The sequence below is a fragment of the Phragmites australis genome, chromosome 11, assembly GCF_958298935.1.
Source record: "Phragmites australis chromosome 11, lpPhrAust1.1, whole genome shotgun sequence".
Lineage (NCBI taxonomy): Eukaryota > Viridiplantae > Streptophyta > Magnoliopsida > Poales > Poaceae > Phragmites > Phragmites australis.
In genome coordinates, this window is record NC_084931.1 from 34,151,090 (window position 1) to 34,176,281 (window position 25,192).

Genomic DNA, 25,192 nt, shown 5'->3' on the forward strand with positions numbered 1-25,192 from the left:
ACATAAAATGAAAATTATAAATTAGATCTATTCACAAATAATAAACATGATTACAATATTATGAACAAAAATTATATTTATATTTTATATTCCAATATTTAAATATAAATAGCTGATGTATCTTAGCATACAACCATTATTAACATAAATATCTACAATTCAGCTGGAAGCTAAATTTTTATCCTGTGCAATCGCACAGGTTGATATGCTAGTATATCCAATCTAAACCGTGTGATCCTTTCTGGCTTGCTTCTGGTCTTTACGCAAATTAACATCTATAAATATTTTCTTACGCCAAGGCCTAACAGCTAGTTTGTTCTGGCCCTCCTTATATTGCTTCTCAAAACTAGAAAAAGAACACATCTGAATAGTTAAACATTTCAGAGCATCATCGGTGGAACTAAATAAAAACTTGATGGTCACATCAAATAGTAGCATGCGTGGTCAATGGCCGTTGTTTTTCCAACAAAAAGTCAAGCCAATTTGCACAAATACGGATAGTTTTGTTATTATGAACAGAAGAAAAAATAGACGCCCTAGGTCAGGTATGGATGAGCACACATGAATATTGGTGTCATGTTCCACCTACTTTGACCAGTAAGGCTCGTATTCATTGCTTCTATTTCTGGTTGCAGTTACAAGTACTACTAGTAAGAATATGAATGAATGAAGATTAAGAAAGAGAAAAATTGCAAAAACCCAAAAGAAGAAAAAAAATTCATCAAACGCATTATCAACTGAAGACAAAATCGTCTTTATTAATTTCTACTACCTGCACAGAGAGAACAGTTGCAGTGCTACCGGCCCAGAGAACACCGCCCTGATGTGATGTGGATGTACCGGGCTCTGAATAAAAATGGATCCCTGCAGTGCAGCAGTCGTAGGGTCTGACAAGATGCATGCGTTGAACCTGAAACAGGAACACTGCTGCTGCTGCTGCTGGCCGCAACCAGAAAGTCAAGATACAAATTGGAGTACACCAGCTGGGATCGGGATCAACCTGCTATTATATCAGTACCAGAAAGTAAAGATGCAAATGGATGGAACGCCCTCTAAGCCTAGCAGCCGCCCTGACGCCGACACACAGGATTTTATTTGACGTGCCCAGGCCAGGATCGTGGAGAATGGATATGGACACCGTCGTCGTAGCGCCGCCGTGCCGGTGCCGGTGCCGATGAACACACCTTCTTTTCTGAAATTTCTCAGCTAGGAGTACGCGGAGGGCAGGTGTACGAGGACGCGACGCGGTTTTAGCGGGAAGAAAACAGGCAAGGTCGGATCCCGTCCACGACTCGCGCGCAACGACCTCCCTCCCTCCCTCAGCTGCCATCACCACTCACATGGACTTCGGGGTCTGGACGCATGCGTCTGCGTGCGAGCGGTGCTTCTTGGACTCCGCCCGCCCGCTCCGCCGTATCCATCTCATCTTCCCCGCCTCCTTGCTCGCTCGCTCCCTCCCTCCCTAATCCATATATATAAATATATTCAGGATTCAGCTCTCCATTGCCCACATCAATCACAAAGCACACACTGTAATTTCCTCTCGTCGCGTTCAGGTACGAGCAATCGCACCTCCTCCTTCCTCCTCCGGCACTTTTATTTTTGCTCTGCCCCCGATGAAAAAGTTCGGATTTTTTTTTTTGGTTTCGATTTGTCTCAGCTTCTCTTCTCCTTGTTTCTTATACTGCAGCAAATCCTCCAAACCCCAATCCCAACTACCAAGAAAAGAGAAGAGAAGAGAACCTAGCTATGACTCTGCGATCGCCGCCAGGGGGGATCGATCGAAATGCTGTCTCGCCGAAGCTCCCAAACCCCAGGGACCTGAGGGACGCCGGCATCGACATGCCCGTGCGCTCGCCCAAGTTGCTCAGGAGCAACTCGTCCAAGAAGGTTGCAGCGGCGAGCAATCTCGAGAGGGCGCTACTCAGCTTCAAGACCTATGAGGCGGACGCGGCTTGCGGCGGTGTCCATGCCCCGGATGCTCGCGCCGGCGTCCCGTCGTCGCCCGTCCGGCGCATCCACGGCGCCAGGCCGGGACGCCTCGCGCTCCATAGCCCCAACACCAAGCAGACCATGACCATGGCTGCCGCCGCTAACGTCGTCGCACCCCTTGCGGCCCCAAACCCAAGGCCCTCCGAGCTGGAGATGGAGATGACATCCTCGTCGTGCTCGCCACGGCCCCGCAGCGAGCTTCTCCTGGACGAGGCGGCCACCAAGGTGCAGAAGGTGTTCAAGGGCCACCGCACGCGGCGGAGCCTGGCCGACTGCGCCATCGTCATCGAGGAGCTCTGGTGGAAGCTCTACGACTCCGCGTTGCTCGACCGCAAGTCCATCTCCTTCTTCACGGGGGAGAAGCAGGAGACTGCGGCATCCCGGTGGGTCAGGGCTGCCAAGCGGATCGCAAAGGTCGGCAAGGGCCTCTGCAAGGACGACAAGGCACAGCAGCTCGCTCTCCGACATTGGCTCGAAGCTGTAAGCTTTACTGCTACTCCATCTCCATCTCTATGCTTCAAAGGTTGGTGTCATTGATCCTGAAGCTTCTCAGATCGACCCACGGCATCGGTACGGCCACAACTTGCACCTGTATTACGACATCTGGTTCCAGAGCTCCAGCACCGAGCCATTCTTCTACTGGTACTTGATTGCTCGTATTCAGCAATGTGCCATAGCTATCACCATTTGGTTCTGTCATTCTGTATGTCCTTTTTTTAACTGGGAGCAATTATCACTATGATGTTTCAGGTTGGACATTGGAGCCGGAAGGGAGGTCCATCACCCAAACTGTCCAAGAAGCAAGCTGAACTCACAATTGATCATGTACCTCGAAATGGTGAGCGTATCTCTCTGTCTGAAGAGCAGAGCTGTGAAAATTAATCGGATAGACGTACATCTATCTTATATTCTTATAATCTAATGGTGATGCTTTTGATGGCAGAACGAGAGGGCTGCCTACGAAGTGATCGTGGAAGACGGGAGGCTAACGTACATGCAGAGCGGGGCTCTCGTGAACACCACTGACGACTCCAAGTGGATATTTGTGCTCAGCACAAGCAGGTCCCTCTACGTGGGTCAGGTATGTATGTCCAGTGTTGCCAAACGCTCGTCAGTTTTGCAAGTATCATGAACCTGGCTATGATGGCTTAGTTCTTCATCGCCTAACTTGGTTTTTTTCATCTGCATTGAGCAGAAGAAGAAGGGGCGATTCCAGCATTCCAGTTTCCTAGCTGGTGGAGCAACATCAGCTGCTGGAAGACTGGTTGCCAAGGAAGGCGTTCTGAAGGTATAGGCATTGCAATCGCAAGCACTTGCCTGAACAGCAAGCATGTCGCTTCAGTCTTGCAAATTTGCAATCGCCTTGATTCTTGTATCCTGTTTGTGTCAGGCCATCTGGCCATACAGTGGCCATTACCTCCCAACCGAAGAGAACTTCAACGAGTTCATCAGCTTCCTGCGGGAGAACAACGTCGATCTCACCAACGTCAAAGTAAACTTATTAATTACTTCTCATCGCATGATCACATATGCGTCGAGAACTCGCGTGGGATATTGGTCTGACAGACGAATGCTTTGCCTCGTGTATCTTCATCCCTCAGAGATGCTCGGTTGATGACGACGAGTACCCGTCGTTCAAGAAGCAGACCTCGGACGAGCCGTGGCCAGAAGAAGCAGCTCATGAGAAGGCCACAGAGGCGGCAGCGCAGGGCGATGCTCCGGACGCAATGGCACAAGAAACTGAGGCTCCCGAGGTGGACACCGTGAGCCGCGCTTCGCTCAAGTGGACGAGCGGCGCCGGCGCGCGCATCGGCTGCGTCCGGGACTACCCGGCCCAGCTCCAGAGCAGGGCGCTGGAGCAGGTGAACCTGTCACCCAGAGTGGCGGCGTCGACGAGCAGGGTGCCGATCCCGTCGCCACGGCCGAGCCCGCGGATCAGGCTGTCGCCGCGGGTGCAGTACATGGGCGTGGGCGTGGGCGTGGCGAGCCCCAGCGTGCGGCCGCTCAAGCAGCAGTGCCTTGGCATCCGGACGCCCACGGTGCACCTCACGCTGCCCACCAACAACAGCAAGGGCAACTGAATCTGTCTCATACTGTCCTTCTCTTACACCACAGAGGCATAACAACAGTTTTGTTTGTCCTAGCTAGCGTTTACACTGATCTGTTTGTTTTAAAGTTTTTTTTTTTGGTTCCTAATTTGACCTCAAAGTGCCTGCCCTGTAAACTTGCGTGTACAAATGTAAACATGCATGCACATGTGAAAAGTGCGATTTCTACAGACTAAATTGTGACGAGCGAGTTCCAGTTCATAAGCAATGAAAAAGCAGAGTATCTTCTCTGACAGTCTAATTCAAAGCATGCTTCCTGAATGAGTATAAGCCTCGCCTCCAGTCTTCGCAGTCTGACAGAATGAATGAAGTTGTTGATCTCTGGGAGGCAGGAGGCAGAGTGATGGCGCTGTCATGTTGGACCGCGTTGCATTTCTGTCCTTTTGTACACCAAGGCGAGGCGACCTGAGAAAATTTCAGCTCTGACCAAGCTAGAGACGGCAACGCATCAGAATGTGAAAGGAACAGCTGGGTCTTCATCCTCTCTCCCCGGAGGCAAATCTCAAGGCACGTGCTGCTGCGGTCAAACACCTGTTGTTTTTGGAAGCAGGCCGTGCGTAACTAATCTTTGAATTCTCGACTTCTTGCTGTGACGCCAAACAAAATATAAGCATTAGCTAAGCACAGACTTTTCACTGCAACTAAAAATACTTGGTCTCCCTTCTTTACGGACTCTTTTCATCGGTTGGTTGGCTGGCCTTGGTCATTGCCAACGTAGCATGCCTCTCCGGAAATCCAGGGAAGTTCCTGGTTACAATGCATCTCGGGCACATGGTAATCCATGTCAAAGATGAACCTACGATTCAGTCTAAAAGCTACATATATCATTTTCAAAGAAAACAACAGATTCAGTCTAAAATATGTACATTGTCATTTACGCATTCAGCAAAGAAAATATTATTAGCAGACCCGCCGGTTGCCATTCAAAGTTCAAAACTATGATCACATTACACTGCACTCCTCTATGCTAACATCACAAGGACACATTTTTTCAGATTTGTCACAGGCGGCATAACTTCTCAGAGACGAACCGACATAACAGTTGTGGAAACTAGAGTTACATGAGAGCAGGCAGCATAAACCTCTCCCAAATGTTTAAAGCATCCCCAACTTCCCCAAGCGGCATTTGAACCAAATAAGCACATCAATGCGAACCTGCAGAATTTTTTGTCTAAATACAGCATGATTCAAGGGACTCTGCCCACGCAATAAAACAAATGGGAACCTGTACAACGGGGCTAAGCATAGCCATCGCCTTGGTTCCTAGGAGCCACGGCAGCTTAGACTCACCCAGCCAAACATTTTATTTGCCAGTCTTTCGTACTTCCACTTCAGCAGGCGGTGGTACATGGGAGCATCATGGGGGCCGCACACCGATGATACACCCTGTCAGGTTCTGAGAGATGCTAGTAGTGAACCCTGTCATCACCGTCGAAATTTAGGCTCTGGATGCCCCTGATCGTGGATTCATAATTCTTAGCGTTAGATGAGTGGTGCCTGCCAGATGCCGAACGCCTGCCGTCCGTGGAGTCAGGCATCCGTGGGCTCCACCGTGGAGCTCCAGATCTCTGGAATGCCCCTGGGCTTGCATCAGTTGTACGACTACGCGCTTGGTCCGCTTCAGTGCTTGGTTCTCGGCTGCTAGAGACAGCAGGTCGCCTTGAGGATCCGCTTGAACGTCCCAAAAAAGTCGAACTGGAGAACTACATGTCAATTAAGGGTCAGATAATACATAGCAACTGTATATACAGAAACACTCCGGGGATCCACTTCTTGTCATCACATTAGCAACATCAAACAACAAATCTCAAAAACTCACCACAGCATCTTTTGATGTGGATTGCTCATGCCGAACAGGAGACTTCTGCTTGGCTAGGCTGCCTGCATTGATAGCTGGTGGTGGAACCTGACGTCGCATTGGGTCCATGTCTGACCAGCCACTTCTCCTTCCCTCTTCAGTCGCTGCGAAAGTTCAACAGATAGACAGGCAAAAAAGTGACCAGGCCAACTTGAAAGTTGATAGCAGAAAAAAGTACATGGAATCAAACAATCTCATAGGTTGATAATACAATAGAATGGACACCCACCGGTATTTTCTTTTTATTTGATTACCACTTAAATGTTTTACACACGTAAGGGTATTGCAGTTATGTAACTCGGAATTAAAGAAGGACCAGGCAACATGCTATATTTCTACCTCCTGTGATTACAGTAATTTTGTAAATTGAAAAACTTCTTATTTTTACCAAGAAACATACTCAGCTTTCTCAAGCAGTACGATGCTCAATCTGCCTACAGGTTAATTCACTGAATGTTTCTACCGTAAAAAATGATAAATTATTGAAAGGCTGCTTGAGATTCATCTTATCACAAAAGAAACATGCAGCAAGATAGCATCCACCATAAGATGGATACACTTGTATAGCACTACGTATGGACGGTACAGACTGCCTAAGTGAGAATTTTCTAGTGTCGGACCTGAATGTCTATTATTGTTTGCCACAGGAGCCATCCCAGAGCTTTGTCCTACAGCTGGAGCCTAAATAAGAGGGCATGAGCAAATAGTCAGGCAAAACCACCATGTGAGCGCTGTTGAAGAAAGGTGAGTATTCATTGAACTGACAATTGCACGGGGAGGAGCACTGGTCATCTGTGACTGTTGATACTTTAGAATGGTCCAGTCGAAAACATAATCGAACTGAAAGCCTACATAGCAGAAAACATAACTCGTTAGCATTTTGCAACACTGAGAAGTATAAACTCTGTTTAGTCATCAAATCAAATCTCGAGCATTTTAACAAAATTAAAATGGTAAACTAACCTTCTCGAATAAAAAGGTCTCTGAATAATCTTTTCAGATACTGATAGTCTGGTGCATCTTCAAAACGTAGTGAGCGGCAGTAATGGAAGTAAGAAGCAAATTCAGTAGGATATCCACGGCAGAGGGCCTACAATTGATGAAACACAGTAAAAACCAATATGCCAATGGTAGTATGCAGTTATCACTTATCAGAGAACTATGTGTTACCTCAGTTGAAGTAGCAATTTTCCTTTCACTGATTTTCTCATACTTTTGTTTCTTGTTCCCAGCTTTTAGACCCTGCCACGGAAGGCTGGCCACAGCAAAAACATGTATCAATCCACAGAATACCATAAAGTCTGAGATACAACAACTATCAATCAGGTTATGTTAAACAACCTTCCTCTCAAGAAGTACATCAGTACATATCCAAGAGATTCCATGTCATCCCTCCGGCTTTGTTCTATGAGAAGCAAAACATCAATTATGATATCGAAACAAGAAGGTAACAGGACGGTAACAGAAGTTTGCTAGGAATCCAGAAACCACATGCCTCGAATCTAGGTACCACCAAATAAAGGAGTCCACATCAAACATTAAAATAAAACTTACCAATTCCAAGATGGGTATTCACACTTGCATATCTTGCTGTTCCAGTCAAGTTCTTGTTCTCTCTGCAATTAAATAGATAAGGTTCATATGTTTCAAATGGAGAGAAGATTTCCAGTTATTTGGATTTCTAGTGTTACATGTAGCAAGTCTCAAACATAACTACATGAGCATAAAACAACCATGGACCCAGTGTGGTAGCATCAGAACTACAGCAGCAAAATATATTTCAGGGAATATTGTGGGTGAATACAATTCTTTAAATGCAGTAAGAGGTAAAAAACTGTACAGCTACTTAGGTAGGGTTTGATTCGGGATTTTGTAATGTAATCAGATTACACTACAAATCGATTTCGGTAATTTCTGTTTGGATTGGGCTTTCTGTAATCTGATACCGTGTAATTGGATCCCATTACTGTACAAATCCCATTACACCCGATGTTGACGGGAATGGGATCCCATCGCTTCTAATGAGGCCACAATTCATTCGTTGTCTCCGCTTCGCTCATCACCCCGCGGCAGGAACTCGATGCTGATCCATTGCCCAGACATCCAAGGATTAGTTACCAATACAAGACCTCACAAATCAGGTCGTTGACGCGGGTCCCTCCCAGCCGCCAACGTGTTCTACACCGAATTTACCTCCCGATCTGACCACCATCGCAGAGCTGCCACCAGCCAGATCTGGTGGCCATTGTCCGGGATGGAGGCATGGTGCGGGAGCAGGAGCGTGGCGCCACCGCCGGTGAATGGATTGTATAGCATGTCCTCTGGCTCGTGATGCGTGACGACGAGCCAGCCACCAGGTGCGGAGAAGGGGAGGGGGAAGGGGAGCTCGTAGATGCAGGCGTCGACGGGTAGGATGACAGGGGCACAGTAAGGGTACGTGAGCCATGAGGATGGGGAGGGCCAGCCAGGGTAGCTGCTTGGGCGGCAGGAGCTGCGTTTGCATTCGACAGCTTGCCACCGGCAAGGCGTCGAAGCGGAAGTGATCTGCAGCGCATGAGAGGCCACCAATGATGATGGCCAGCATCTCCGGCGGCGTGTCAGACAATGGACGCTGCTGTTGCTGCTCCATCACCCAGCTACACGACCTCTGTCCTCCGATGACGAATCACTGCACTCCCTCCCACACTCTTCTCCCTCCCTCCCTCTTTCTCTGCAGCTCCCAGCTTTCCATTTCCATTACACCGTGTGAACCAAACAATGCCAGTCTTTCATTACTATGTTTATGATACCAGTGCTTTCTAATTACATTTGCGTCACCATTCATGAACCAAACACCACCTTATAGTAAATCAGTTGTAGCACGTTAACCTGTATGGAATGTGCTGGTGTGTCGATGTATCTCTGTACTTCTTTGCGAGTCCAAAATCTATAATGTAAACCTACAGAGATTAAAATAAATTAATAAGCACACCTACTATTAATCCCATGAGTAAAAGCAGATTGAGAGTACATAACTAATAACCTGATTTGCTCTTTTTCCAAGACCCATGAGAAAATTGTCTGGCTTGATATCTCTATGCAAGAAAGACTTGGAATGAACAAACTCAACTCGGTTGATCTAAGAAAATAGAGGATGTTAATACCACACACAATTAAATGAAAGAAGGTGATATTATGTTGGAAAGCAATAATGCTTCATGGAAACTTGCGCATAAATACGGAAGTTAAGCTAACAGAATAATGAATTAGTCCTGTCTTAATGATTCAGCATACCATTTGATCAGCAAGCATCAAAACAGTTTTGAGGGACAGCTTTCTGTTACAAAAACTGAAAAGATCTTCAAGGCTTGGTCCCAGTAAGTCCATTACCAAAACATTGTAATCCCCCTCAACACCAAACCACTTAACATTTGGAATTCCAGCTGCAGAAGCAAAGAAAATATGAGTCGATGCCTCTGTCCAAACAAAGAGAGTGAATAAAGTGACAAGGAAAATATAACAAAGTGTGTGCATTACTTCCTCCTTGAAGTATTCTGTATAATTTTGACTCATACAGCAATTGAGGATGCTTTGTCTTGACATTTTCCTGGATGAAGCAATAGAAACAACAAAGTTGTTATCCATCCACGCATGAAGCCAACAGATGGAAAAATTGCAAAGATACCAAAAAGAGCCTAACACGAATTCATAGCATCGCGTCACATAAAGTTCATAACCACAGTGCAGTTGACAAGTTATAATTAGAAGTCAAGCAATAAATTTCATCTTGAACACCATTCATATCATATGTTCCATGTCTCTAAACTCATCACCACCACCAACAACAACAAAGCCTTTCAGTCCCAAACAAGTTGGGGTAGGCTAGAGATGAAACCCATAAGATCTTACAAGTCTAGTCATGGCTCTGGCACTTGGATAGCTAACTTCCACGCACCCCTGTCCATGGCTAGTTCTTTGGTGATATTCCAGTCTTTTAGATCTCTCTTTACAGACTCCTCCCATGTCAAGTTTGGTCTACCTCGACCTCTCTTGACATTATCCGCACGCTTTATTCTTCCGCTATGTACAGTCGCTTCTGAAGGCCTGCGTTGTATATGCCCAAACCATCTCAAACGATGTTGGACAAGCTTCTCTTCAATTGGTGCTACACCAACTCTATCACGTATGTCATCATTCCGAACCCGATCCTTTCTTGTGTGGCCACACATCCATCTCAGCATGCGCATCTCTGCTACACTCAACTGTTGGACATGTCGCCTTTTAGTTGGCCAACATTCTGCGCCATACAACATCGCAGGTCTAATTGTCGTCCTATAGAACCTGCCTTTTAGCTTCTGTGGTACTCTCTTGTCGCAGAGGACGCCGGAAGCTTGGCGCCACTTCATCCATCCGGCTTTGATTCGATGGCTCACATCTTCATCGATTTCACCATCCTTCTGCAGCATCGACCCCAAATATCGAAAGGTATCCTTCTGAGGTATCACCTGCCCGTCAAGGCAAACCTCATCCTCCTCGTGCCTAGTAGTACTAAAATCGCACCTCATGTACTCAGTTTTAGTTCTACTAAGCCTAAAACCCTTCGACTCTAAGGTCTGTCTCCACAGCTCCAACTTTCCATTTACCCCCGTCCGACTATCGTCGACTAGCACCACATCGTCTGCAAAGAGCATACACCATGGGATATCACCTTGTATATCCCTTGTGACCTCATCCATCACCAAAGCAAAAAGATAAGGGCTCAAAGCTGACCCTTGGTGCAGTCCTATTCTAATTGGAAAATCATTGGTGTCACCATCGCTTGTCCGAACACTTGTCACAACATTATCGTACATATCCTTGATAAGGGTAATATACTTTGTTGGGACTTTGTGCTTCTCCAAGGCCCACCACATAACATTCAGCGATATCTTATCGTAGGCCTTCTCTAGGTCAATGAACACCATATGCAAATCCTTCTTTTGCTCCCTGTATCTCTCCATAAGTTGTCGTACCAAGAAGATAGCTTCCATGGTCGACCTCCCAGGCATGAAACCAAACTGATTTTTGGTCACGCTTGTCATTCTTCGTAAGCGGTGTTCAATGACTCTCTCCCATAGCTTCATCGTATGGCTCATCAGCTTAATCCCACGGTAATTAGTACAACTTTGAATATCCCCCTTATTCTTGAAGATTGGTACTAATATACTCCGCCTCCATTCTTCGGGCATCTTGTTTGCCCAAAAAATGAGGTTGAAAAGCTTAGTTAGCCATACAATTGCTATGTCTCAAAGGCATCTCCACACCTCAATAGGGATACCATCAGGGCCCATTGCCTTGCCTCCTTTCATCCTTTTTAAAGCCTCCTTGACCTCAGACTCCTGAATCCTTCGTACAAAACGCCTGTTGGCATCATCAAAGGAGTCGTCCAGCTCAATGGAAGAGCTCTCACCTCCTCCATTGAACAGCTGGTCGAAGTACTCTTGCCATCTATTCTTAATCTCATCTTCCTTCACCAGAAGTCGATCTGTCTCATCCTTGATGCATTTGACTTGGTTGACATCCCTCGTCTTCCTCTCACGGATCTTGGCCATCTTATAGATGTCCCTTTCCCCTTCCTTCGTGTTTAACCGCTGGTAGAGGTCCTCATACGCCCGACCTCTTGTTTCACTCACTGCTCGCTTTGCGGTCTTCTTCGCCACCTTGTACTTCTCTACGTTGTCAACAAATCTGATATTTAGGCAGAAAGAATTTAACTCTAACAGCTAAACAAATGTTTTTCCAGCAACATACCCTCCACATAACACATTCACAAGCTGTTTTTTTGTTATATATTACCAAACTGAGCATGTTAGCGAAATACATTGACAAGTGAGTTAAGCTGGCATAGCTGCCAGTAAGCCCAAGCCCAGCAATTATTTCCACAAAAATGAAACAAGCAATAAAACCAGAGGGGCCAGTTCTTAATCACCTGCATTACCGGATCCGTAAAATATCATAATTCCCTATCCCGAACATATAATTCGGCCTGCACATCCTAGATCCCGACAGTTTTGTGATTCTTAATCGTTGAGGCAACCAGGACATCACAAATCACAACTTAAATCGCAGAATAAGGAAAAATACTGAGCAACTCACGAGCTTAATCGCGACCTCCTCGTTGGTCTGCACGTTGGTGCCTGCACATCCACACAGAGAGACCCGGGCCGAGGGGAGGGGAAAAACTTATCAGCAGCTCGTAAAGATGGGAACTTTGGAATCAAAAGGAGACCTTTGAGCAGAATTGCGCACGAACCGAGGTAGATCTCCCCGAAGGAGCCGCTCCCCAGCTTGCGGCCGACGCGGAACTTGTTGCCGATGCGCGGCTCCATGGCTGCGCGCACCGCGTAGGTCAAGACGATGCCTGCAATCACAAGAAGCAGACAGAACCTGCCATGCAGGAATCGAATCGATTCAGTTTGCTGCTCCGAGGGGGATTCGGGGCTAGGGCTTGACTGGATCGAAGTGGGGGGGGGGGGGGGTTAGGGATTTCTTTTCTCTTTTCACCCCTCCTCTTTCTCTTTTCGTGCTGCTGGTGTTCTTATTTCCGGAGCACGGTCCCGCTGATCGGCTAAACGGAGAAATTGCTGACAAATCGAGGTGTCGGACAGTAAGATGGGGCGGATAGCTAACGCAATGGCGTCGCGGTTTGGTGCCCCTCGTTTTCCCATTTCCTTTTCCCTTCTTGACAACCTGACCTGACCTGACCTAACCTGGTTTATTTCTTCCATGGCACTCTCTTCTTCATGTTTGCATTACTAAATTAGGAGATTTATTTTAGTGATAAGCGATTTGAATAACCAAGTGAATTTTAGATACACGGTAGACTATTATACATACTACTCACTTTGTTGATAGAAGTTTCTTGAGTCCATATGTTATGATATTCTAAAGTCCATCCATACCATCAAACAATTCTATCTTAACATAGCACATATTGTGATGCTAAGAGTGAGAAATATATCGTATAGTAGTTCGCCAAAGCTACCCAAGGTAACATCAAAAGGGGTAGAAACAAACAGATATAAACATGATAATTATGGGTGACAATAGTTAAATACAATAGTAGTAGAAGAGTTATGAATACGGAAGAAGAAATGGACAACCTATGATGATTGTCGATGAGATGGTATCGATCTTTTGATGTATAGTGTCAAAAGTTGGTTGCTCTGGCACATAGCCAATTAGGACTATTGGTGGTGGAAAAAAGTGACGAGAGAACCAAGATAATGGCAGACTTATTATGTACGAGTAAGTAAGGGCAACATGTTTTTATACAGAGTTTGACTTATGGGAATAATATGAGATATAATACTTTGCAAGACTTCAAGTGGCGTTATGTCCAAAGATAGCATACACTTGTCCTTTAGCATGCTAAATGACGGACTTATGTATTATTTGTAGCTTTAAATGTTCTTCTAAAAATCTCTCCAACTTTATTGTACAGAGGATCTCAAGAATAATGAAGACGACAAGATAAATATAACAACCTTGTAGGAAAGTTTGATTGTTCTTGAAAGGGTTTAGAAAGCATGGTTGAAATATTGATGTCACACAAATCTTCCTACTTTCACTATTTGATCTGCATTGGTCTTTGCAAAATGACTACGTAGTTTTAAGTTATTTTAGGAATATCAATGGAAATTAGCTTGAACCTTTAGGTTAGATTGAAGATTATTCACCATTTGAGTTGTCCAATGTATCCGTTCATAGTGGGTTCTTCTCTGATAATGACGATTTGTTCTCTGGTGAGTCTAGGAATAGGGATAATTATGGTGAGACATAGGATGAGTGATAGGGGGCTTGCATTGGCAAGATGATAGAAAGTGTTGCTATCATGGATGCAGACTCAGAAATGAGAGCGATCTTTGGAAGATGGACGGATAAGCAGCAACAAGCCGGCGTAGTGTCGTGAGAATAAGCAGCAAGAAGCTTAAGGACATGAGACCGAGCGGGAGGCCGTTCAGTTTAGTCCAGTCAGAGCGAAGAGAATAACATGTGCACATTTGAGATAAAATGTGACAACTCAATAAATAATCTACATCGACCGGGCTGCTAAATTTGAGATAAAAATATCCTGCGACGCCAAGACTGGCAGGATATTGTTGATAGGAGTTTTTTGAGTCCATATGTTATGATATTTCAAAGTCCATCCATACCATCAAACAATTCTGTCTTGACATAGTACATATTGTGGTGCTATGAGTGAGAAATGTACCGTATAGTAGTTTGCTAAAGCTACCTAAGGTAACATCAAAGGGGTAAAAATAAGTAGACATAAACATGATAAATAGGGATGACAATGGTGAAATACAATAGTAATGTAAGAGTTATGAATACAGAAGAAGAGATGGACAACTTATGATAATTGTCAATGAGGTGGTATACATCTTTTGATATATAGTGTCGTTGTTCTAGCACGTAGCTAATTAGGATTATTGGTGATAGAAAAAAGTGACAAAAGAACTAAGACAATGACGGACTTATCATGCACGAGTAAGAAAGGGCAACACGTTTCTATATAGAGCCTGACTTACAGAAATAATATGAGACATAATACTTTGCAAGGCTCCAAGTGGCGTTACATCAAAGATAGCATACACTTGTCCTCTAAGTGCTAAATGGCGGACTTATGTACTATTTGTAGCTTTAAATGTTCTTCTAAAAATCTCTCGGACTTTATTGTATAGAGAATCTCGGGAATAATAAAGACGACAAGATAGATATGATAATCTGATAGGAAAGTTTGATTGTTCTGGAAAGGGTTTAGAAGTCATGGTTAAAATATTGATGTCACACAAATCTTCCTACTTTCACTGTTTGATCTGCACTGGTCTTTACAAAATGATAATATAGTTTTGAGTTATTTTATGAATATCAGTAGAAATTAGCTTGAACATTTAGGTTAGATTAAAGATTATTCACCATTTGAGTTGTCCCATGTATCCGTTTACAGTGGATTCTTCTCTGACAATAACAATTTGTTCTTTGGTAAGTTTAGGAATAGGGTTTATTATGGCGAGACAGAGAGTGAGTGATACGGGGCTTGCATCGGCAAGATGATAGGTGTTGCTACCATGGATGGAGACTCGGAAAAGGAGAGCGGTCTTTGGAAGATGGACAGATAAGCAGCAACAAGCCGGTGTAGTGTCATGAGAATAAGCAGCAAGAAACTTAAGGACATGAGATCGAGCGAAGGCCATTCAGTCCAATCCAGTCAGAGCGAAGAGAAGAATGCGTGCACATTTGAGATAAAATGTGACAACTCAATAAATAATCTACATCGACGGGGCTGCTAAATTTGAGATAAAAATATCCTGCGACGCTAAGACAGGCAGGATATTGTATAGTTGCCGATTCTGTATACTGACTGGAGCTTGTTCGTGTCCTCTCCTTGCACAGCCACCTCGATCGGTACGTGGCTCACTCGCTGGCCATACAATCAATACAAACCTTTCATCTCATCTGCAGCACGTGATCTTGCTGATTTGCTTTCTTCTTCCTGCTGCTTCCTCGTCATCTGTTAATGCAAAGCTAGCCTTATTATGGAGTATCTTTCTTTGCCCGTTTCTTAATCGTGGGAGCAGCGCAGTTGATTCTTGGTGTTTCCCTTCACGTAAAAATTACTCTTTGCGCCTATGGTGTATGTCACTGTCTAATTACGTAGTAGTTCGCAACTAATGACGCAATTCCGTTTCGTTTCTTGCTGGTATATAAATAAAATCAGCACAAACAATTACCGGCCTATCCAGTTTAATTTAGAAAATGCTATCCCGGTCCGTTTCATGGCGCTCTCTGCTCTTGCTGTTTTGTGGATGACGATCCCATGTGGCAGGCGACCCCAGGTCCCCAGAAAAAGAAACCAACAAGATTTCCCCACAACTCCAGCTGCTGCTGCTGCTCTCCCTTTCCTCCGCCTCCTTTCCCCCTCCTCTCTTCTCTTCACCGAATCAGGCAGCCGCGCTCAGATATTTCTTTCTTTTCCAATTCGAATCCCCTCCTGTCTCGCTGTGCAGTCGGCCTCGCCCCAGGCCCCGGTTTTCGCGCAAAGATCGGATTTTTGCCGCGAAGCTAGGGGCTTCAACTTGGAGCTCCATCGGAATTCGTGGTGGATCTTCTCCGCGAGCCTCAGCCCCCGTCGTCGTCTTCTAAGCTTGGCCATGCCCATGGGCTCTGCCGTGCTGATGCTTGAGTGGGAGTACTAGCCACAACGAGATGAGGCAGGGAAGCGGCAAGGATGAGGCGCCGGACAAGGTCATGGGTCCTCTCTTCCCTCGCCTCCACGTCAACGACACCGTCAAGGGCGGCCCCCGCGCGCCGCCCAGGAACAAGATGGCGCTCTACGAACAATTCAGCATCCCCTCCAACCGCTTCGCCGCCACCGCGCCGGCGCCCGCGACAGCGACGCCGTGGTCCGCCGGCGGACTGACCTACGCCGTGCCCTCCACGTCGGCGAGCCAGGTGAGCCCGTTGAATTCATTTCGGTTTGTACTATATGCGCGGTTGCTTGGCTCTAGCAGTCTAGCTTGTTTGTTAGGTCGATTAGATGGTTCCAACCAACATGATGAATTAGGGAGTACAATATAGCATGCTTAGGATACGAATTTGGCCGGGAGAGGGTGATCTTGTACATATACACCATGATGTGCACAGCTTTTTCCAGGGCTGTTCCAGTTTGTAGGAAATCGCCACAGCAAGTGTAAGACCTCTTATTATGGCCAGTAGGATTGATTATCGTTTTATTGACTGGCTCGATGTTCCGCTTCTGGTTGAAGCAGGAACTGTTTCACAAACGAAATGTTTAGAGTGAATTATTGCTGAAAATGTTCTCCATTCGTCGGTTTTCTACAAGTGCTGCCAGATGCTTAGATACTGTTAACTTCAGAGTGTGGGGTGTGGGACTTGAGCAGAGGCAAGTGAAGATGGATACTTGTTATTTCAGTCATTAGACATTTTTATCTTTACACACTAAAAATCAAGGGTTATTCCTTGTGCAAAATGTAGTTATGGTTACAGCTGCCTCAAGTAATGGCACTAGACCTTTTTCTTTGGTAAGTAGCTGGGTTACCATTTGACACAGGCCACAGTTGGATCAAGCTTTAAGCAGTTACAGAAAGTGGTGAGTGGAAAACTTATTTTATAAGATGATTAGATCAATAAATAGAAAGTAACGATTTAGCTAATTTCTTGTTTATTTTCCACGCTGGCTTGAACGAATAACAACTTCTACCCACAGAAAAGTGAACATGGAATGAAGTAAGCATCTTCAGGAATCCAGTTACTATCCTGAGCTTCTCTTTTAGGGTGGTTTGTACTCTCTCACTTCATGCGAACACCTGCATTTAACGTAGAACTTGGAGATGGTGGTAGGATCGGAATAGGATACCCCTTACCTATTACAGTATTATGATCCTCTTTTCCCCTTTTTGGCCTGAAGTGCTTTCTTGGATAATTTGTGGTGCTTGCATTGAGGGGGTTCATATTTTCTGCTATATCTTATGAAGTGCTGACATGAACCTTTGCTTGTAGCTTGGCGGGAACAATAGACCTCTCTTCCCATCATTTTGTGTGCCTTCAACTGAACCTGTTTGTTCGCTAGATCATATGAATACCAACTCCAATGGGCGGGCTGGCAACGCTTCAAGAGCAGAATCTGGGAGGCAATCCACACAGCTTAAGAGCAAGGATACCTATGTTGCAGGACCAACTGCGGAGTGTAGCTCACAACATAGACAGAACAACGATAAGAATTCTTCAGGGAAGAAGTTGACTAATGATGATGATTTTACAGTTCCTTCGGTCTTATATTCTGGAATGCCTCCACATTCCACTCAAGAAAAAGTGACAACCCAAGAAAAGTTCACACCCTTCCCTACCACAAGTCCATATAAGAGTGAGCCTGCAATGTCTAAATCATCCACAAAGTGTTCTAATACTGACAAGAGGGACTTGGAGGGAATGAATGTTTCTGATGCGAAATCAAGGGAGTCTCCAAGTATTAAGGATAAAGAACCAACAGAGACGATGAGAGGTATGGAAATCGAAGAGAGAACTTCATCATTTCAAACATCTAAAGAGAAGTTGGGGAGAGCAGATCCAAAGGTATCTTCATATAGGGACAGGTTGAGCAATTTTAATGTTGCTCATAAACAACATTCTGAAATTGAGGGTTGTCAGGCAAGAAGCAGGAAGGAGAATACTGTCAAGACCCATAACCCTCCAAAAAATGGAGCTTTGCCATCGTCTAAAGCATATACTGATATGGAACAGAATAGTAACTCTAATCTGTTGGAACATGGCTTAAGAGAGACAGGTGGGAAGAGGAAAAGGTCACATCAGGATGTGGAGCAAAAGGATGATTTGTCTAATTCCTCAGTGGAATCTCTACCTGAAATGGAGATTTCTTCAGATGATGTTGTCAGTATTATTGGTCCAAAACATTTTTGGAAAGCCAGAAGAGCTATTGTCAAGTAAGTATACAAAACTTGAGTCCATGTTCTTACATTTTAGTATTCTTGAAATATCTACTCTGTAAGCACATACTATCTTGATGACCCCTATACCAGTTTGTGTTTTGCTGACTGGGCCAAATAGTTTATGTACATCACGTCTACTCAAGGCTCTTCAGTTGCGACTATCGCTTAATTTGTCATAGTTTTCAACCACTCATGAAGCTGTACAGATTAGACCTCCCCTTCTTCTACACCCCGTTTCACTTCAAAGCACTCCCAACACACATTCATGAACCAAGACAATAAAAAGGGATACAAGAAAAGATTATGCCAGTTGTCCTACTTTATGTAATGTCATATGACGAATGCTTCTCCCTTCCATCTTGTCAGATGGGTGTTTGGAATATTAATTTCTTAATCACTGTATGAATTTCTTATTATGTTGTTTACACTTGCTTTTCTTTAAACTTGCTTTTCTTTAAACTCATACAGCCAACAAAGGGTTTTTGCTGTCCAAGTATTCGAGCTCCATAGGCTGATCAAAGTGAGTCAATGGCAAATAAATTAATTTTGTTCTGGCCCATCCTTACGGGCAGTTTAACTTATGGATGCAATTTTGTGCTGGAAATTTGATTTAATCATTGTTTAAATCGACTTGCAAACAGGTGCAGAAGTTGATCGCGGCATCTCCGCATCTACTTATTGAAGGAGATCCATGCCTTGGCAAAGCCTTGGTGGCTAGCAAGAAAAGGCTGGCTGGACGAAATGTGGAAAAGCAGCTTCCATCTTCTAAAAACAAAGATGATGTACAACCAACGCCGCAGCAGCTAGAGTACTCAAAGGATAACACTGAAGGGAGCCAGCCTTCACCATCTCAAGATGATGTAGTTGGAGTCCAACATGAGAATCATGCTGCAACAAATGGTGCCGTTGGCAGTAATCCTCCCACAATGCTTACTGCTTCTGACAACAAGCAGAACAGTTGGTGCACTCCTCCACCTCCGAATCAGCGGCTTGTTCCTGTCATGTCTCCGTCTGAAGGGCTTGTCTACAAACCTTATACCGGGCCCTGCCCTCCGGCTGGAAGCTTCTTGGCGCCATTTTACGCCAGCTGTACTCCAGTAAGCCTCCCATCCGCAGCTGGAGATTTCATGAATTCGGCATACAGTATTCCTATGCTTCAACAACAACAACAGATGGGTGTTCCTGGTCCTCCAACCATGCCACCGATGTACTTCCCACCTTTTAGCATGCCGGTGATGAACACTGCAGCCTCAGCCTCTGCAGTTGAGCAAGTGAGCCATGTTGCTGCATCGCAGCCAAATGGACACAAAGAACAGAATTCACGAAGCTCGTGTAACATGTCTCACTTGAGGAGCGAAGCTCTGTCAGCTGGCACCTGGAGATTCCATGCACAAAGAGACGGTGAGCTGCAAGGCAGTAGCGCTAGCAGCCCATTTGACAGGCAGCAAGGTGAAGGGAGGGGTCCTGCACCACCCTTTCCTGCATCTTCAGCTGGAATTGGGCAACCTCAACCCTCCTCTGGGAGCAGGGACAATACTGGCAGCGTCATTAGGGTTGTTCCACACACTGCCCGTACTGCTTCAGAATCAGCAGCGCGGATTTTCCAGTCAATACAGATGGAGAGGCAACAAAATGACGCATAGGTCGCAATTGCGTACTGTATCTTACTTGATTGGTAGGGTTCTATACATGTTTAGCTGAGAGCTTAGACAATTGGTGCTAGCTTCTGTATTATTGTTGACCATAAATTGGCAGACTGATGTTTTGTTCACTGTGAATATACGCACTCGGGTGTCTGTCAGAATGATGGCCTTGTATCTGTCGCTCAATCGGTGTAATCAATAAAGTTCTCTCTTCTCCCGCCAAAAAAAAAATAGAAATATATCGTGGTTTGAGCCTAAGCATATTAATATTAGCAATTACCAACTTTCGATAAAATTAGAAAATATTTGCTAATTTATATATACATTTTAAAATTCATAATTTACCATGTAGTCTCAAAGGCTGTGAACAGCTTAACACTTAGCTATGTTTAAAGATGCACCATTTAAAATGTAGTAGTGACAATATTCCCCCTTTGTCATTGATCTCAAGATGTATAGTGTATAACTGTTGATTAATTAGATCATCTTAAGATAGCGGTGAAAAGTGATAACGTAAATTAGTGAAAGAATGTCAGTTATGCCAATCCATGCTATCAGGGAAAGATGATTATCATCGTCAAGTTGGTGATTGGTAGTTATGAGGATGGATAGGAGCAAATTCACCATAATCTTCAAGGTACTTAGTGTCCTTCAGAGATGGAGGCCTCGAAGGGAGGGACGTTGTGGTATGAAATCTTTGTCATCGTCGTCATATTGAGCTATCACGGTAGGGGCAGTCCTATTTCCTTGTTGGTCGTACGCCCATGTTGATGTTGTGCGTGAACGTCCTCTTGCAGTATTTTTTGAATATTATCCTGTATTACTGCTAGAACGTCGAGACATTAGTGGCATGAAATCATCGGCCTCATTAGCCTCGTTATTTTCTGGTCGAATAGTAGAGGATGCCCTTATACCTCTTAGGTTCGCTAATCTTCGTCGTTATCTACACGAACCAGGCATCGCTCCCCCTCTGAAGAGCATATACGTAACCAAGAAGTTTAGGATTTCTTTGTTGATCAACTCAGCATCTTCTGTGAACGCCTAACGCAAAACAGGAGCATTCGAATCAATGGAAAAAATATAAGCAGGGTGCTTAAATAGAAAATAAGGAACCTGGATGTGGAATGCATACTGGTTGGGCAACATCATCATCCTTATTTGCCTCATAGAGAAACCTAACACAGGAGAATGGTCAGCTAGTTTGCACTCCTTGAGATACATTTGACATCGCTCATGCAAGAGGACCCAAAGGTCATTGATGGTTACATGGTGAAACAGAGCGGTTAATGCGGAACAGAAGAGTCTTGTATGTAATTTAGATACGGTTTGGATTAGTTTGTTCTCCTTAAAGGGATCATACTTCCCTCCACACACAACCTGTAATCATGCCTTTAATGCTATATCAATCGTTATAGGTGTCCATAAAACCATGTATTAGAAGTTCCCGTCATAGATGTATTGCTCCTTAACTACAACTTTCTGGCTATGCACCTAAGCATAAATCCCTCGTTATTTAAGGAACATTAAATAATTATTAAATATCATAATTAATATGTAACGATGCTTAATAAATAAAATTATGTGTCATAATTATTTGACAAATATTAAATAAAGTAAAATTAATTACATTAACGATACAGTGAATAAAATATAATAGAGATAACAACGAAAATAAAGTGAATAATACATATGTCATTGTCGGAGGATTAACTCCTATTGCAGGGATCCCGAGAGACCCCTTTTTAGAGATTCGGCCGGGGGGATGATCTTGAATAAGTTCGTCGGAGAAATAAATGGAAGTGAATGTAAATGCAACGGCCGGTGGAGGGGGATGACGACCTAGTGCAAGAAGAAGTAAATGCACCGGAATTTAGACAGGTTCGGGCCGCACGGGGGCGTAATACCCTACTCATGTATGGATGTAATAACTGTCATGAGGAAGTCCCTCAAGGATGTTGCTGATTACAAGAACACTGGCCTAACTAAGAGCTTGAGGCTCCTTGTTCTTCGGCAGGGACTGTGCCTTATGCCTTGTGTCGGTTCTTGGTTCTTGTGTGCTTGCGATCTCTTGTTCGCCTATTCGATTGCTTGGGGCCGTTCTTTCTCTTCTGTGCCGCCGGCTCTTTTAAGTACCTGCCGGCCGAGTCATGCCCCGAACGGGAAGGAGGGGGCACAAGTTCCAAGACGTTGTGACTGGGAAAGGCGTCATCATTTCTTCTGGGTGAAGTGACCGAGGGTGGAAAAAACGCCGCACGCACGGTCACCTGTCATCATAAACGTCCTGGCAACGGGCGCCGTGGAGAGGGCCCACCGGGTAGCCTCAGAACAGCCCGGCATGCCCGCCCTGTCTTGTTCCTCTGCCACAGCAGGGCGGCAGACGGAACGCCTTGATCCTCGCGATGTTATCCCGAGACAGGCCGGATGATACGGGACGAGACCCGTGCAATTAATGACCCCACGCCTCTCTGCCAAAACATGGCAGGACGCTGCGGCAGGAGCAGTTGGATGTGCCAGGCCACGCGCGCTCATTAAATGCGACCTCGGACCTCTGACAGGTGGTCACCTCATCGACAGGCCCCTCGGGGGCCTCTCTGAGTCGTCGGGGTACCGAGTGCTCGGGGGTACTGTTCACATCCCCGAGCACTCTCTCTCGAGAATGCCCAGCTTTGTCTTCGGGGTGCCGGGTGCTCGGGGGTACTGTTCACCTCCCCGAGCACTCTTTCCCGAGCACTCTTATATAGACCTTCGGGGAACCGAGTGATCGGAGGCTGCCACGTGCAGCCCCGAGCACTCTCTTCCGAGCACTCTTTGTATGGATCATCGGGGAACCAAGTGCTCGGGGGCCGCCGCTCGCAGCCCCGAGCACTCTCTCCCGGAACTCAATTCTTCGGATCATCGGGGGACTAGGGTGCTCGGGGGCGAACAGACACCTCCCCGAGCACTTTCTTCCCGGAACTTAGACTCCGTGGATCATCGGGGAACTGGGGTGCTCGGGGGTGACCAGACACCTCCCCGAGCACTTTCTTCCTGGTACTTAGACTCCGTGGATCATCGGGGAACTGGGGTGCTCGGGAACCACTGACTGTGACCCCGAGCACCTTCTCCCGGGACTTGAGCTTTTCTCATCCCTTAGAAGGGACCTCGTGGAATGGCGCCATGTGGCGGATGGCTGGCCGGGCCTCGGGACTCAGGGACCCCCGGTTCCTGATACACCGACAGTCATGAACAAATAAAAGTGCACTATGTACTCAACGACAACGACCCGCACGCAATCCCCATGAGTGTAAGCGTCTGGTGGGAGTGTGGCCCTCATCCCAGCCGCATGCGCTGGCCCCTGCCATGTGTACCCTTACTCTTCATCGCCATCGTCCTACCCTGTTAGACCCCCACCGAACGTGTATCTAGACCTGTTAACTCGGACCTGCATGTATCATGACGAAGTATCTTCATGCGAAAATGTGGACACATGTAGTACGTGCTTCGATAGAGTTCGGTGAGCCGAAGTCTCACCGGCTGATACCATTGTGAACCCCTAGGTACATCAGGATATTGGGGGTACTGGTCGCTTAGAAGATTGGCAAAGTTATCAGGCTGCATTGCAGGAATCCAGTCAAAATCATATGGGCCTCTCTAGTTAGACGTCTACTGCGTGGAGTCAATGACGTCCTCGTGAGGAGTTGATATTACAAGTGAATGTGTCATTGTAGTCTAAGGAGGCTGTATCCATTGCGGGAGCTGCGAACCCAGTGCATACTGCTTGAACTCAGGAGTGCACTCCTCAGCTTTAGCACCTGTCGGTGACATGGGAACCAGGGGTCCCTGAGTCCCGAGGCCAGGACAGCAGAATGCCACGTGGCGCCTTCCCTCGAGGACTATCTCCCCGAGGCCTTAGAAGACACAGTTCTGGGAGAGGGCGCTCGATGCCATGAACAGTGGTCCCCGAGTACCCGTGTTCCCCAAGGATCCGAGAAGGCAGGGTTCCGGGAGATGACGCTCGAGGCCATAGATAGTGGTCCTCGAGTACCCGAGAAGACACAGTTCCGGGAGAGGGCGCTCGGGGCCATGAACAGTGGTCCCCGAGTACCCGGAGTTCCCTGAGGACCCGAGGAGAGCCAGTTCCGGGAGGGGTGCTCGGGGCCATGAACAGTGGTCCCCCGAGTACCAAGAGTTAGTGGTCCCCTGAGTACCCGGAATTCCCCGAGGATCGAGAAAAGACATATCCGGGAGAGGGCGCTTGGGATTATGAACAGTAGTCCCCGAGCACCCAGAGTTCCCCGAGGACCTAAAAAGCCCCTTGCTGGTGGACCTCACAAGGGCTCAGCGGTGAGGTGTCAATTAGTGAGAGGCCTGATGCTGCATTTAAGAGGGAGCGTAGCCTGTCACTTCCAATCACTCCCCCCACGCCTGTTGTCAGTCCCTACCACCTCCTGGCAGGGAGGCGTGGGGGCATTTAATATGGCGGGTCCCATCGCACGTCACCCTGCGCGGCTGGGGGATGTCGTCCCTGGGCTCGAGGCTTATCGCCTGCCCCCCTGCTATATCAGACTCGCGCCGACCGAGCGGGCATGCGGGGTGGTTCGGCGGCTGCCCGGTGGGCCCCCCTCCTGCAACTACTAAAGCTGTGCGTAATGTGCGACGGGACTGGCCGGGGACCCACTTTTTCACCCCTGTAACATCAAGCTGCAGCAACATGATGGTTGCTTTCTATTTATGGTTCATGGGAACTCGTGCCCTCCTTTCTGGGCACGCCAAGCCTCCCCAACAGTATAAGAGGGGGGTGAACCCCGGAGAAAAACAAGTTGACAAGATAGAAGGCTTGAGAGGCTCAGACAGGCAACAAGGTCACGGCATACGAAGCACCAAGTCGAGTAGAAGCTTAGAGAGATCAGCGCTTGAAGACCGAAGCTCTTGACTTAGACAAAAATCCTTATAACACAAGAGATCCAGAGAAAGGTATTTCCAGAGCAATAATAGCATACACACAGGAGTAGGGTATTACGCTCCGCGCGGCCCGAACCTGTCTAAAATCCCCTGAGCATTTACTCCCACTAGCATCCGATCATCCGTCCCACCTACATCTCATATACTCGCATTAAATTC

General features: G+C 46.2%; 3 protein-coding genes across 5 annotated transcripts; 2 read left to right on the plus strand and 1 right to left on the minus strand.

Moving 5' to 3' along the window:
* The first annotated feature begins 1,123 nt into the window (after positions 1-1,123).
* Positions 1,124-4,277, plus strand: LOC133885049 (IQ domain-containing protein IQM1-like). Its single transcript, XM_062324679.1, has 8 exons — positions 1,124-1,556; positions 1,691-2,472; positions 2,546-2,634; positions 2,743-2,830; positions 2,936-3,073; positions 3,188-3,280; positions 3,383-3,484; positions 3,594-4,277. Exons 2-8 carry the CDS (start codon positions 1,750-1,752, stop codon positions 4,071-4,073), a joined length of 1,713 nt encoding a protein of 570 aa, XP_062180663.1. The 5' UTR covers positions 1,124-1,556; positions 1,691-1,749; the 3' UTR covers positions 4,074-4,277.
* Positions 4,278-4,973: 696 nt separating this feature from the next.
* Positions 4,974-12,584, minus strand: LOC133885050 (casein kinase 1-like protein 2). 3 transcript variants are annotated; one of them, XM_062324680.1, is made up of 14 exons: positions 12,230-12,576; positions 12,073-12,113; positions 9,475-9,544; positions 9,232-9,380; positions 8,981-9,076; positions 8,827-8,897; positions 7,513-7,574; positions 7,300-7,363; positions 7,129-7,213; positions 6,922-7,048; positions 6,724-6,806; positions 6,579-6,639; positions 5,920-6,062; positions 4,974-5,803 (listed from the first exon to the last, which is right to left on the minus strand). In XM_062324680.1, the coding sequence occupies exons 1-14, from the start codon at positions 12,303-12,305 to the stop codon at positions 5,507-5,509; spliced, it is 1,425 nt and encodes a 474-aa protein (XP_062180664.1). In that variant the 5' UTR covers positions 12,306-12,576; the 3' UTR covers positions 4,974-5,506. The 3 variants fall into 3 exon arrangements, with proteins under 3 accessions (XP_062180664.1, XP_062180665.1, XP_062180666.1); XM_062324681.1 differs by lacking the exon at positions 12,230-12,576 and adding an exon at positions 11,906-11,971; XM_062324682.1 differs by having other exon boundaries at positions 5,602-5,795; positions 12,230-12,584.
* A 3,147-nt stretch (positions 12,585-15,731) lies between these two features.
* On the plus strand, positions 15,732-20,253 carry LOC133885048 (ELF3-like protein 2). Its single transcript, XM_062324678.1, has 4 exons — positions 15,732-16,434; positions 17,503-18,443; positions 18,918-18,969; positions 19,091-20,253. Exons 1-4 carry the CDS (start codon positions 16,189-16,191, stop codon positions 20,090-20,092), a joined length of 2,241 nt encoding a protein of 746 aa, XP_062180662.1. The 5' UTR covers positions 15,732-16,188; the 3' UTR covers positions 20,093-20,253.
* The last annotated feature ends 4,939 nt before the right edge of the window (positions 20,254-25,192 follow it).

Bases quoted from the DNA above. Each gene is read 5' to 3' on its own strand.
- LOC133885048 (XM_062324678.1), top strand. From the start codon at position 16,189: ATGAGGCAGGGAAGCGGCAAGGATGAGGCGCCGGACAAGGTCATGGGT. The intron at 16,435-17,502 runs GTGAGCCCGTTG...CTTTGCTTGTAG, and splicing joins CCTCCACGTCGGCGAGCCAG to CTTGGCGGGAACAATAGACC. The intron at 18,444-18,917 runs GTAAGTATACAA...AAACTCATACAG, and splicing joins GCCAGAAGAGCTATTGTCAA to CCAACAAAGGGTTTTTGCTG.
- LOC133885049 (XM_062324679.1), top strand. From the start codon at position 1,750: ATGACTCTGCGATCGCCGCCAGGGGGGATCGATCGAAATGCTGTCTCG. The intron at 2,831-2,935 runs GTGAGCGTATCT...TTTTGATGGCAG, and splicing joins TGATCATGTACCTCGAAATG to AACGAGAGGGCTGCCTACGA. The intron at 3,485-3,593 runs GTAAACTTATTA...TTCATCCCTCAG, and splicing joins TCGATCTCACCAACGTCAAA to AGATGCTCGGTTGATGACGA.
- LOC133885050 (XM_062324680.1), bottom strand. From the start codon at position 12,305: ATGGAGCCGCGCATCGGCAACAAGTTCCGCGTCGGCCGCAAGCTGGGG. The intron at 6,640-6,723 runs GTCAGTTCAATG...CCTCTTATTTAG, and splicing joins GTGCTCCTCCCCGTGCAATT to GCTCCAGCTGTAGGACAAAG. The intron at 6,063-6,578 runs GTCCGACACTAG...GAACTTTCGCAG, and splicing joins AAACAATAATAGACATTCAG to CGACTGAAGAGGGAAGGAGA.